We start from the raw sequence: 12,292 nt of genomic DNA on the forward strand, positions 1-12,292 counted from the left end.
TCCTGCGTCAAGATTGGCTAGAAGCAGCTGGAGGTCTGAGTTGAGGTAACCTTAGCAACCACAATAAGCGGAGGAAGCCGGGAGGTTTTTCCGGCAAAAATGAAAGCATGTTGATGGCTGTGCTCTTTGTGTTGACTGCAGGCCCACTGAACTTAGTTTGGAGAAATATGTCTAATCAGCCAACTGAACCAATTACTATAAGTTTGATCACAACAGTTGCAGGATAATAAACTATTAATGCAGAAAAGTGTCTGTGAAGTTGCTTTGCAGTGATGTGTATCGTGAAAAGCGCTGTACAAATAGACTTGAATTGAACTAAATCAGTTGAGGAATAAAAATTATCCCACATATCAGGGAACGAAGTAGACATAATTAATTAGCTGCTCGAAATTATACAGTTTTGTAGCTGTTGCAATTAATTCATTTGAGCTGAATTTAATATTCAGTATTTTATATAAAATCACTTGAACAAAAAAGGAGAAAATGCAAGCATTGTTATTGACAGATAGATAGATAGATAGATAGATAGATAGATAGATAGATAGATAGATAGATAGATAGATAGATAGATAGATGGATAGATGGATAGATAGATATCAAAATTATATAGATAGATAGATAGATAGATAGATAGATAGATAGATAGATAGATAGATAGATAGATAGATAGATAGATAGATAGATAGATAGATAGATAGATAGATGTTCTTAATGGAGTTTCTTAGATATGTAGTGGTAGATATTTTAATAAAGAATAAGAAATTTTGTTCGTGAAAAACTCATTTTTAATGAATCATTTTAGCGAGTGATTCACTGAATCACTAACACTAATTAATCATTTTTTATTAATTGATTAAAAAGATTCGAATAACTGGGAAGATTCAAAAGTCACACCAATGCCGCGAAACATCTGATATCGTGTCAAAAGCGGGTCGTTTTCTCTTTCTGAATGACGTTGTGGCTGGAAATTTCTGGTTGCTTAACACATCACTTTAAGTTGAGGAAGTTCTGATGTTTGCTTCCTTAATTGTTTGACCCTAGCTAGAAATCCCAGGATTGCAAACATGGGCTTTTATTTTCACTTGCTTTCAGTTATACCCATTCGAGCATTAAAGCGGTTCAGTCTGCAGGGTGAAGCGGAGGAGAGATGGAAGACAGTCCGGATGAAGCCACCGCATTAATTAGAAACAACCCAGCTCGACTCAGGTAACTCCTCCATCGTTCCTTTGTTCTTCTTTGCTTTTATGCTGTCTCAATCAAACTTTATTTCAAAAGTTCCGTGCATTTATTTGATTGTTTATACTTTCTAGACATGGAAAGCTCTTCCTTGCGGTATTTTCAGCTGTTCTGGGCAATTTCAATTTTGGGTTTGCCTTAGTATTCCCCTCCCCTGTCATCCCCCAGCTTCAAAAGGGTGATGACCCTCGGCTGCAAATGGACATCCATCAGATATCATGGTTTGGTGTAAGATCATTAATGTGTCTAAAGATATGGAAGATGTTTTCAGGTATAAACAACATACAGTAAAAATACATCTTTGTAACTAGTTTCTCTTTTGTTGATTAGTCCATTTTCACCCTTGGAGCAGCCTTAGGGGGTGTTAGTGCCATGGTGCTGAATGACAGAGTTGGGAGAAAAATAAGCATCATGTTGTCAGGAGTTCCATCTGTTGTAGGTCTCCTTGTGATGGGGGCCGCACAAAACTTTTGGATGTTATTATGGGGCCGATTTCTGACTGGCATCGCTGGTGGTATCACTGCTGGATCTATTCCTGTAAGTTTTCTGTTATTCCATTTTGTTTATAGAGATAGCAATATAAATTCTACAGTGCCACTGGTAAAAGTAATTTTTTTTTTTTTTTTTTTTTAGTAAGTTTGCAGTCTGATTTGAATCTTATGAGATAAAATGCTGGATGGCATGTGATAATGATAATAAATATTGTCAATAAGCATGTCTTTTGGCTGCATGCAAAAACAAAAACAGTGTAAGTGTTTCTCAACAAATGAGAACTGAATGAATCAGTCGACACCCAGAGACTTAAATTTGTGAGTTATTACAGGTTTTAAAAAGCAGGTTTTAAAAAGGTCTTAAATGAGCAGAAAGTCTTAAATTTATAAAGTTATAGCATTAAATGTTGCATGCATTACTTAAAATTAATCTCTTCCTCAGTATTGTTCTCTTGTTTTCCAATATAAATATCTAAACGTACTTAAATTAAGTTACATTGATTTGAGATTCGAAATGAAAAAAATGAAGTTTTGTTTTCTGAGAAATTGAGTTTGTTTAAAACACAAATATCTGGTTCAGTAAAAGATATTTTCATATTCTAGTGTTTGAGAGCAGATGTTTTCAAGCCTTAAATCAGTAGGAAGTTGTATCAAATTTTGAAGTGTTGCTGATGCAACTCATTGTGGGCTCCCTAGACATTTACATTCCCTATTAAAGAACATATTGACATAAAAAGAAAATTCTAAATTGACCTTCATAATCCTGCATAAACCCTGTATTAGTGGGAATCCAATTTATTTCTCGAATTATATATCTCAATTGTAAGTCGCTTTGGATAAAAGCGTCTGCTAAATGAATAAATGTAATTTGCCGAGACCATGAGATCTGATTCACTTACTGAATGCATGTTTGTGTTACGTGTTGTTAGATATAGCCTACACATATTTTAATTAAAGAAACAATATATTAGTGGTTGCAGTTTTGTGCCTAATGAGTCTCATTAACATCAGTTGATATCTTTTCACACAGGTTTATGTGTCAGAGATTTCACACCCGTCTGTGAGGGGTGCACTGGGTTCATGTCCTCAGATCACAGCTGTCTTTGGAAGTCTAGCACTCTATGCTTTTGGTGAGAGAATTCATATTTCTCAGGTTGTTTTGGGTGTGTGATGAAACACACTTTCTCCAGCACTTTCAAGAATTTCCCAGATTCATTATCCTATATGTCCTTTAAAAATTATGCTATTTTATCTTCTCTCTCCAGGCTTGGTTTTGCCGTGGAGGTGGCTGGCTGTGGTCGGGGAGATCCCTGTCGTTATCATGATGATTTTTCTTTGCTTCATGCCGACCTCCCCACGTTACCACATCATGAAAGGAAACAAAGAAAGAGCAGTTAAATCGCTAGAATGGCTCAGAGGCCCCAATTCTGATTACTTGGCCGAGTTCAATAAGATTGAGCGCAGTATCAATTCTCAGGTAAAAGGCACATTGCAGTGGATTACATCATGTTATCAAGGTGGTTTGCCATAACATTATAAGGTCACGCAGATAGAATTCAATAAGAGAAAATGGATCTATTGTATTGCACTGATTTTTTGTATATTAACATAGCATGACTACAACCTATTTCAAAGATATTGGTAATTTTCTGCAGTATTGCAGGGGGGCTGCCAACTATTGCTTGGAGTAAAACAAAAATTTATATATGCATTATATAAAAATAGAATATTAAATGACTTGCATGTTCTCTCCAACAGGGCGTTCAATGGAGTGATCTTAAAACACCTTCATACTATAAACCAATTCTAATCTCAGTCTTCATGAGATTCTTGCAGCAGATGACTGGTATAACCCCAATTCTGGTATATTTGGAGCCCATCTTCAACATGACAGCTATTTCATTGGTATGTCTTAAAGATTCATTCACACTGTTGAATGCCGAAAGCACATTTATCCATCTAAAAAAAAATATGCCTGATTCCCATTCAGGAACCGAAATATGACGCAGCGTTAGTGGGAGCTGTAAGATTGATGTCTGTCGCTATCGCAGCCAGTTTGATGGACAAAGCAGGTCGAAAAGCTCTACTGTTCACCTCAGGTTTGTGTAGAATTGTAATTGTAACTGGTAAATGTAATTCATTGGAAAAAATACCATCTTAATATCATCTTTTATTCCTTCAGGATTTTTGATGTTTATAGCCATGCTTTCAATGACCATGTACACTCACAAAACACAGTGCAGCCATGGCAATCTTACTGTAACTGAGGGCTTGAAGAGCATTCATGGAGGCTTAACAGGCCCTGCCTTCGATCCAATAACTCTGATTCCTCTAATAAGCACTATGGTCATTATATTTGGTGAGTTTTCTTGCTTTCAGGAAGTTTGCTCATATTCAGTGTGACCAGTTCATTTTGACTCACTGTAGAAGCTTTTTGTGGATCTTAATGACAGATAAGGAACTTGTTGATTATTATAACACTGCAGTTAGGGGTGATAAAGTCACACATTAAAATGTTGAAATGGCTTAAAATAGATTTTTTTTTTTTAAATCAGAGAAATAATAATTTTGGCAGGACTGGATTACATCACTTTTAGAATTAGTTCTAGTTCTATTTCCTCATGTAAAATAACATGCAGCATAACGTCACTGAAATCTCCCATGCAGGTTATGCTATGGGTTGGGGTCCAATCACATGGCTGCTAATGTCAGAGATTTTACCTTTGGGCGCACGTGGTGTAGCATCTGGTTTGTGCGTTGGAGTTAGCTGGATCACAGCCTTTGTTCTGACACAACTCTTCATGCATGTGGTGGTGAGCTAAATCTCTTTTTTACACACATATAAACAGGAATAGAAAAAAACCCTATTTTTATCTAACCTAATAGCACATACAACAGCATGATCCTTGTTCAAGATCATTAAAAGATAATACAAGCTTCTCTTGATAATACTAATGTTATGCATGGTTATGTTTCAATTGTTTCAATTTGTAGTATTTTTCATATACATAATTGTGTGAGCTTTTCATAAGTATAGCTATAAAACGCAAATTTGATAACATATATCTTTTCATATAGGATTCCTATGGACTCTTTGCACCTTTCTTGTTCTTCTGTGTCGTCTCTGTAGTGAATATAATTTTCACTGCTAAATGTGTGCCAGAAACTAAAGGCCGGACTCTGGAGGAGATTGAGAACTTTTTCAGGACTGGCCGAACCTTCACCATTGTTGATTCTTGAAATGTCCAATTTGGACTTAGCAGCAATGCTGTGGCACTATTTAATCTACAGAGCCACAACAAAAGAAACTATGTTTTACTCAAGTTTTGAGTTTGCAGTCTGAGTTGAATGTGATGAGATAAAAGGACTGGTTGGTGCCAAATAATACACATTTATATATTGTCTTTATGTATATTTAGATATATGAGCTACGTAATGGCTTTATGAATGTCACTCTGATGTAAATACATTAATATGTAAAATCTGTCCAATGTACATTTATTATAAGGATGTACTTTATTATAAGGAAGTATATCAATAAATGTGTGTATGTATATACTGAATATATAAGGTCTCTATCATTCTCTCAGTTATATGAACATGTGACTGGGCACTTCACTTCTCTTTTATTGTTCAATTGTTCAATTGTTTTCATGAGTGTGACCATGACCAAACTAAACCTATATTGCACAAAATGTGTTTGTCCAGGAACAAAAGTACAATGATACAGAGAAGTTCCTATGGGTGTGGACCACGGCTAGAATTGAGCAATTCTGGCATTTGTCATGTGCTGATACGGACATAAAGATTTTTGATCATTAATTGTTTATCACTGTACTTGTCACGAATCCTGTTCGTGGTCTTTTGTCCGACTGCCACAAGAGGTCACCTCTCCATCATATTGACTCTCACACCTCACATTACACTGGACTGCATTTCCCATAATCCATTGCACTGATTGCACATACACAGCTGATTGCACTAAGTACACCCAGCTGTCTCAATCACACGCTCACACATGAGAACTATCACACAATCACACACCCTACTTAAACCATGGACTTCCTTTCACAGATCGCCGAGTATTGTTCTGCGTTTAGCACTCTCTTAGTGATAGCTGTTTTATCGAGCCATTCTGTGTTTGTTTAGTTCCAGTATTGTCTAGCGTTTATCACTCTCCTAGTGATAGCTACATTACGGAGCCCTTCCGTGCTTTCTAAGTTTAGTTTTTGTTTATAGCCACGTTTCCTGATTCCTGCCCGTGTATCTTGGATTAACCCTTGTCTCGCCGTTCAGACTCTGTGTTTATACCTCATTTGGATTATTGCTCAGGTTATCGGACTACCCCTCTTTTCAAGCCCTCTGGATATCGTTTGCTGATCAAAGACCCACGCTTGCTTTAGGATTACTGTGTCTTGCCCTTGCCATACTTGTTTGCCAATGTTTTGACCCTGCCTGTGTTTATGACCACGTCTCTGAATAAAAGCCTTGCAAATGGATCAGCGTGTCTTGTTCACTCCATTACAGAACTTAATGTTATAGCTATGCACTAAAATAATGATCTGTTTCTTATTTATACTTACTGTTATTTGTTTTGTTTTTTTCAAACAATTAAATAATTCTCAACCTCCTTACCCAATTAATTGCATATGCTTTCTTATCAGTAAGCATAATTTTCAAACAAATCTTTGCTGTTTGAAAGAAAATGTTTTGTTTCATTGACAGCTTTGATAAGATTCCTCTTTTTGCTTTCATACTGTATGACGCCACAATCCTTCCTATCAACTCTAAACCAGTGTTATGGACATGTGTTACATATTTATACATGCTGAAAAATTGTAAAAACACCTAGTTGGTATGCAGTGCATTATGTAATAGACAAATATAATTCTTATTTGCCACTTCTCAGACACTAAACTGATTTTCTTACACCAACTAAATGCAGATTTAGGCATAGCCAGTATAATATTACTATATTGTTAGTTTTTAAATTAAATCTAGTTACAGTTTAAAAGAAATTGCATGTTATTAACTGGTAATTAGTGGGAAGTCAGAGTTCATTTGACCTCAATATCTCATCATGTAACCCAATTCTCAATGGTTCTTATTCAAAAGAGTTAAGTTGCTTACATGCACAAACAAGCCTTTAAGGAAAAATCATGTGATAAATGTTTGGCTTTAAGCTGATTTATTGGGTTCCATTTAGTGAAGGGTCCCAAAGATGTTAATATATAACTACATCCGAGAGTCACGTGACGTGCTCATGAACCTAGTCGCACTTGAGTAGCGCTCCGTACGTTTGGTATGGAGCGATTTTTGTGCCAATATTCATCAAACAAATCCAGTGTTTTGCAAATAAACACAATCTGCTTTGCAAAGAAAATCTCGACTTTCAAACAAACGCAAAGTGATTTTCAAATACAAAACTCTTTGAGAGAAAATGCAGAGGTATGGACAAATATATGTATTGTGTGTTACAACTGTGAGACTCATTTGCCTTTTTATGAGGAAACTTGGCTTGATTTTCTCACAAATGCGACAGCCTGATTTTCTCACACGTGTGCGGGCAGATTTTCTCGCATGTGCAATTGAGCAACTTTCTTTTCCAAAACAGCAGATGGCGCTGTTGGTCAATTTACGCTAGACTCCCGAGACCTGAAACACCTCTTTACCTTTTCAGACCAATATGAGTGGGGAACAGGTGAGTTTCTGTCTTACTAGATCTATAATTAACCATTTAGATGTTTTCACAAAGCGACCCAACTACAGTGTCAATGGATCAGTTTTTATAGGGAAAGACAGCCTAGTTAAATGTTTAGCCATGTCACTCTTGATTTTTGAACTAATCAGTCATGTTAACAACTTTACAGCACTTGTTGTGAATTTCACTGACACTGTAGTAGAGTTGCTACTACAATGTCTGAAAAGGTAAAGAGGTGTTTCAGGTCTCGGGAGTCTAGCGTAAATTGACCAACAGCGCCATCTGCTGTTTTGGAAAAGAAAGTTGCTCAATTGCACATGTGAGAAAATCTGCCCGCACTCGTGTGAGAAAATCAGCCTGTCGCATTTGTGAGAAAATCAAGCCAAGTTTCCTCATAAAAAGGCAAATGAGTCTCACAGTTGTAACACACAATACATATATTTGTCCATACCTCTGCATTTTCTCTCAAATAGAGTTTTGTATTTGAAAATCACTTTGCGTTTGTTTGAAAGTCGAGTTTTTCTTTGCAAAGCAGATTGTGTTTATTTGCAAAACACTGGATTTGTTTGATAAATATTGGCACAAAAATCGCTCCATAGTTTGGCCTCTCTTTGAGATGGTGCTCACTGCAGAACACAAGATCCAGGGGACGGTTGGATCTGGATCCAACTCCTCCCACCTTACATATACCTAAACCTACCCGTCTCCACCCCCTGATCCCTAAACCCACCCATCCCCACCCCTAAACCTACCATCTCCACCCCTGGATGTGGATCCAACCCCGCCCCCTGAATCTTTGTTCTGCAGCGAGGGGCTACTGTGCTCTTTTTGCTGATTTTTTTTTCGTTTTGTTTTAAGTTTTATTCATTGATGATGCTTTATTTGATGGCATACAGTCGTAAACAGCAGGAGTTGTCTCCGTCGGCTTCTCCGATTAAGAAGAAATCCAAGCCACCAACCACGAGCGATATGATGGACAAGATGGTGAACACTGTTACACACTTTGAGGACATTCTAAGAACCGAGTTGACGGCGGTGCGGAACGAGTTCGCTTCTCACATATCAGTTGTTCAGTCGCTATGCTCTAAACTGTATATTCTAAACTGTAACTCTAAATTATATGCTAAAGTAGACTACTATCTCGTCGTCTAGAGAAATTTATGAATAGACTAGTTCATCATGACCAAACAGGATTCATTAAATCCCGCTCAGCTTCTGATAACTTACGCAGATATTATTAATTCAATATCATATCAATTCATAATTCAATATCATATCAATTATTAATTCAATATCAAATTCAATATCATATTGAATTAATATTCAATATCATATTGAATTATCATATTATTAATTCAAATAATAGTTTATCCTCCCCCTGCACAGTATTCTCTAGATGCGATGAAAGCTTTTGACCAGCTAGAATGGAACTATTTATGGGCGGTTCTACAGCATCTGGGTCTGGGATCGAGTTTCATAAAGATGATAAAAGTTCTGTATGCCAATCCAGCAGCCACTGTTCTCACAGGTGCTGTTCACTCTAACCCATTTTTTATACATCGAGGTATGCGTCAGGGTTGCCCGCTTTCTCCTTTGTTATTTGCCCTATCCTTGGAACCCTTAGCTCAAGCGGTCTGACAATCTGAAACTATTTCTCCCATAATTATACAGAATACTCATCATCATATTTCTTTGTTTGCTGATGATATCTTATTGTTTTTGGAGAAGCCGTCACATTCTATTCCTCATGTGTTGAATTTATTTGACCATTTTGGATCCTTCTGGGTTTAAAATTAATTGGAGTAAGTCATACTTACTTCCCCTCAATTCTAAAGTTGATTCCATGTCCCTTTCTATATCTATTCCATTGGTTCAAAACTTTAAGTACTTGTTAGATGTTTTTCCTTCCCTGCAGGAAATCGTCTCAAAAAACTATAATGGTGTTCTAGCCGAATTATCCTCAGATTTGGAAAATTGGTCTCGTCTTCCTACTTATTTTCAGGCCCGTATATCAGTGATTAAAATGAATGTTCTCCCACATATTAATTTATTTTCTTCCATGATTCCTCTCGCTCCACCGGTTGGCTACTGGAATAAACTAGATGCATGTGTTTCACAGTATATATGGGATGGGAAACGCCCTCGTATTAAACTGACTACCTTACAATGATGTAGATTACATGGAGGTCTTTCTGTCCCTAATTTCAGACTGTATGCTCAAGCCTTTTCGCTCTGCCCTTTAGCAGTTTGGTTTGATCCTGACGCTTCTGTGTCTTGGAGAGCAATTGAAGAATCTATTGTTTATCCGTATAAATTGAAGCATCTTGTTTTTTCGGGAGTCCCGCTTAGGCAGTGTAAATCTTGGTTTGGTCCCATTGTAACCCACCTCCTCTCCACATGGAGGGATGTTGAAAGATGTTCACAACTAGTTACAAAATGGCATAGGCATTCGCCTACTTTCCACAATAATAACCTTTTGTCAGGCAGTACTCCATTTCATTGTCCGCAATGGACTCATAATAAAGTAAACACTCTGGGAGATATCTATGATGATAGTGGTTTAAAATCCCTCCAGAATCTTAAAACTCAATATAATCTGCCAGGCACCTCCTTTTTTATGTATTTGCGCATTAGAACGGCCCTATGGGCGTATGGGGTGCCTTGGAACTCTCAACTGCCTGTTCACCCTTTCACCCTAATCCTTCCTTCTGAGGAATCTCCCTCCACTGCTTCAGTCATCTATCTCTTTCTTCTTGAGCATTCATACAAACCTTTATCTATTTCAACTGTTTGGGCTAAGGATCTTAATGAGGATGTGCATGTTTTATTTTCCGATCAGGTAAGGGGTATGCTTAAATTGTCTTCTAAAAACCCTAATCACCAAATGATTCATTGGAAATTGCTGCATAGGGTGTACTTGACTCCAATGAAACATTTTTATATGAATCTGTTGTCTTCTCCTAAGTGTAATCTCTGAATGACTTTTGGGACTTCACCTTGTCTGTCCAACAAAGATCTTTACTGTTAGCTGCTCTCAAAGCAGCAAAAAAATCGCTGGTCAACCGTTGGAATCCTCCTCACACAATAGACAAAAGAACCTGGACTGTGTATTTGTTGGACATTATCTCGATGGAAATCTCTACTTCTCGTATACATGGATCTAACGTGAAAACTGTAAATTCATGGCATTCAGCTTTTAATGTTGTGTCTTATTTTCTAAAATCTTTGTAAAAAATATTTTAATAAATATTTAGCTATTAATATTAATTAATGTGTTTATTATAATTATTTATTTTATGCTATTTATTTATTTTCTAAGTCTACCAAGGGGTGGGATGGGTTTTAAATTTGTACAGTTGCTTTTTGTTTTGTGCTACTGTTCCAAGGAATAAAACACAACAGTTGTTAACAATATATATATATATATAACTACATCCATAAGACTGACATTATATAAGGATGTTATTTCTTACATTAGACCTGCACAATCTGGAAGACCAAACCCGTCATCATATATATTTAGGCCTTCATATATATTTCATAAATATGTATATTAACAGGGTTATATATAATTTATTTATTTATGAGTAAATGCGTGAATGTTTTATTTATGAATAAAACGGTTGTTTCTCCATGCAGTGAGTAAACATTTTGATTAATTGTGAAACTTACGATGTGAATATTAATAAAATAAATGTAGATTTAAAATAAATTATGATTGAACAGTTTAACAGCATATTTTAAAAGCACTACACCTTTAAAACCTCACGAAAATCACTATTCCGGTCTCTCCTGATGTCCAGGCTTCACGAACTCAATGGATTGCGTCCCACGTGAACGTTTTTATTCCCGTTGATTTTTATGTAACACTCTGTAGTGAGTGGCTGCAGCCAGAAGAACATGAAGTCGCCATCAGCACCGGGTTACTCAAGAGAACGAGGAACCCCTCCAGTGAGTTTCATAATTAGGTTGTGTAAGGGCACGTTACGTATGAGGGCTTTAGAAGCCAGCGGGCTACAAATGCAGTTCCTTGCCACACTGAAAACATTTATTTAACGGCCAGCTCGGACTGCGAACCAACCATGAAAACTAACAGGGAGAAAGTCATTGGAAGTCAAGTGATTTCAGCCGAACTTGTGACAGGACTACTACTCAGCATGGCGTATAGGATGTGCTCCAGTTTGGCTTTTTCCTCAGAGGTGGGTCTTTACGCGTGTAAAATCATAGGATTATATAATGTGTTGTTTGTAAATGTTAATAAGCGAAAGGGGAAAAACTGTTTTGTGTGAAAATATATTGCTAAATGTGTTTCCTTTATGAATAATACCAGGGTACTAGTATAGTATCCGATGAAACACCATACTACAGCTTTTAAACTGGAAGAGATGAATAGTGAACGTCGTTAGGGGAAGTTATAGCTACTTCGGTCTGAATGGAACAGAACGCATGGGTCTCGAGACGCGTTGTGCTAAGAAGCTGTTCAGAATGTTTGTGTTACATTAGAATGTTTATTATAGATTTTATTGTAGGTTAGTAGCCATAACCGTGGTAATTATTGTGTATCTTGGCGGAAATGACTGTTACTGTGATGATACTTTAGTAACGCGTTAAACGCTCTTGTGTTGCAGGGGGAAAGCGCGCAGTTTGAAGTAACGCGCTCACTCGTATGTGTGTGGGTTGGCAGTAATATTAAATTCATTTTCTTCAAAAGCAACAACCATCCACTTTCTCTTTCAGCTCACTCCATCTCAAGGCTTGTTGTAAGTGCAATGCAAATACACACAAATGCCTACATATATTCTCTTGAAACTTTAGGAGAAATATAGTTTATCCCGTTTGTCAGGTGATCTAAAGTGTACTTCAC

General features: G+C 36.9%; 1 protein-coding gene across 2 annotated transcripts; it reads left to right on the forward strand.

Annotated features, from left to right (window-relative positions):
- Window positions 1-1,094: 1,094 nt before the first annotated feature.
- Window positions 1,095-6,225, forward strand: LOC306847911 (solute carrier family 2, facilitated glucose transporter member 6-like). 2 transcript variants are annotated; one of them, XM_079382151.1, is made up of 10 exons: window positions 1,095-1,206; window positions 1,311-1,464; window positions 1,567-1,773; window positions 2,758-2,857; window positions 2,993-3,204; window positions 3,486-3,632; window positions 3,718-3,826; window positions 3,910-4,086; window positions 4,395-4,540; window positions 4,806-6,225. In XM_079382151.1, the coding sequence occupies exons 1-10, from the start codon at window positions 1,148-1,150 to the stop codon at window positions 4,965-4,967; spliced, it is 1,473 nt and encodes a 490-aa protein (XP_079238277.1). In that variant the 5' UTR covers window positions 1,095-1,147; the 3' UTR covers window positions 4,968-6,225. The 2 variants fall into 2 exon arrangements, with proteins under 2 accessions (XP_079238277.1, XP_079238278.1); XM_079382152.1 differs by having other exon boundaries at window positions 1,104-1,206; window positions 3,564-3,632; window positions 4,806-5,288.
- Window positions 6,226-12,292: the final 6,067 nt, after the last annotated feature.

The sequence above is a fragment of the Barbus barbus genome, assembly GCF_936440315.1.
Source record: "Barbus barbus genome assembly, chromosome: 28".
NCBI lineage: Eukaryota > Metazoa > Chordata > Actinopteri > Cypriniformes > Cyprinidae > Barbus > Barbus barbus.

What these genes read in the sequence shown, in the direction of transcription:
- LOC306847911 (XM_079382151.1), top strand. Translation starts at nt 1,148, where the DNA reads ATGGAAGACAGTCCGGATGAAGCCACCGCATTAATTAGAAACAACCCA. An exon ending in AGCGCAGTATCAATTCTCAG is followed by an intron (nt 3,205 to 3,485) that starts GTAAAAGGCACA and finishes TCTCTCCAACAG; the next exon opens with GGCGTTCAATGGAGTGATCT. An exon ending in AACTCTTCATGCATGTGGTG is followed by an intron (nt 4,541 to 4,805) that starts GTGAGCTAAATC and finishes CTTTTCATATAG; the next exon opens with GATTCCTATGGACTCTTTGC.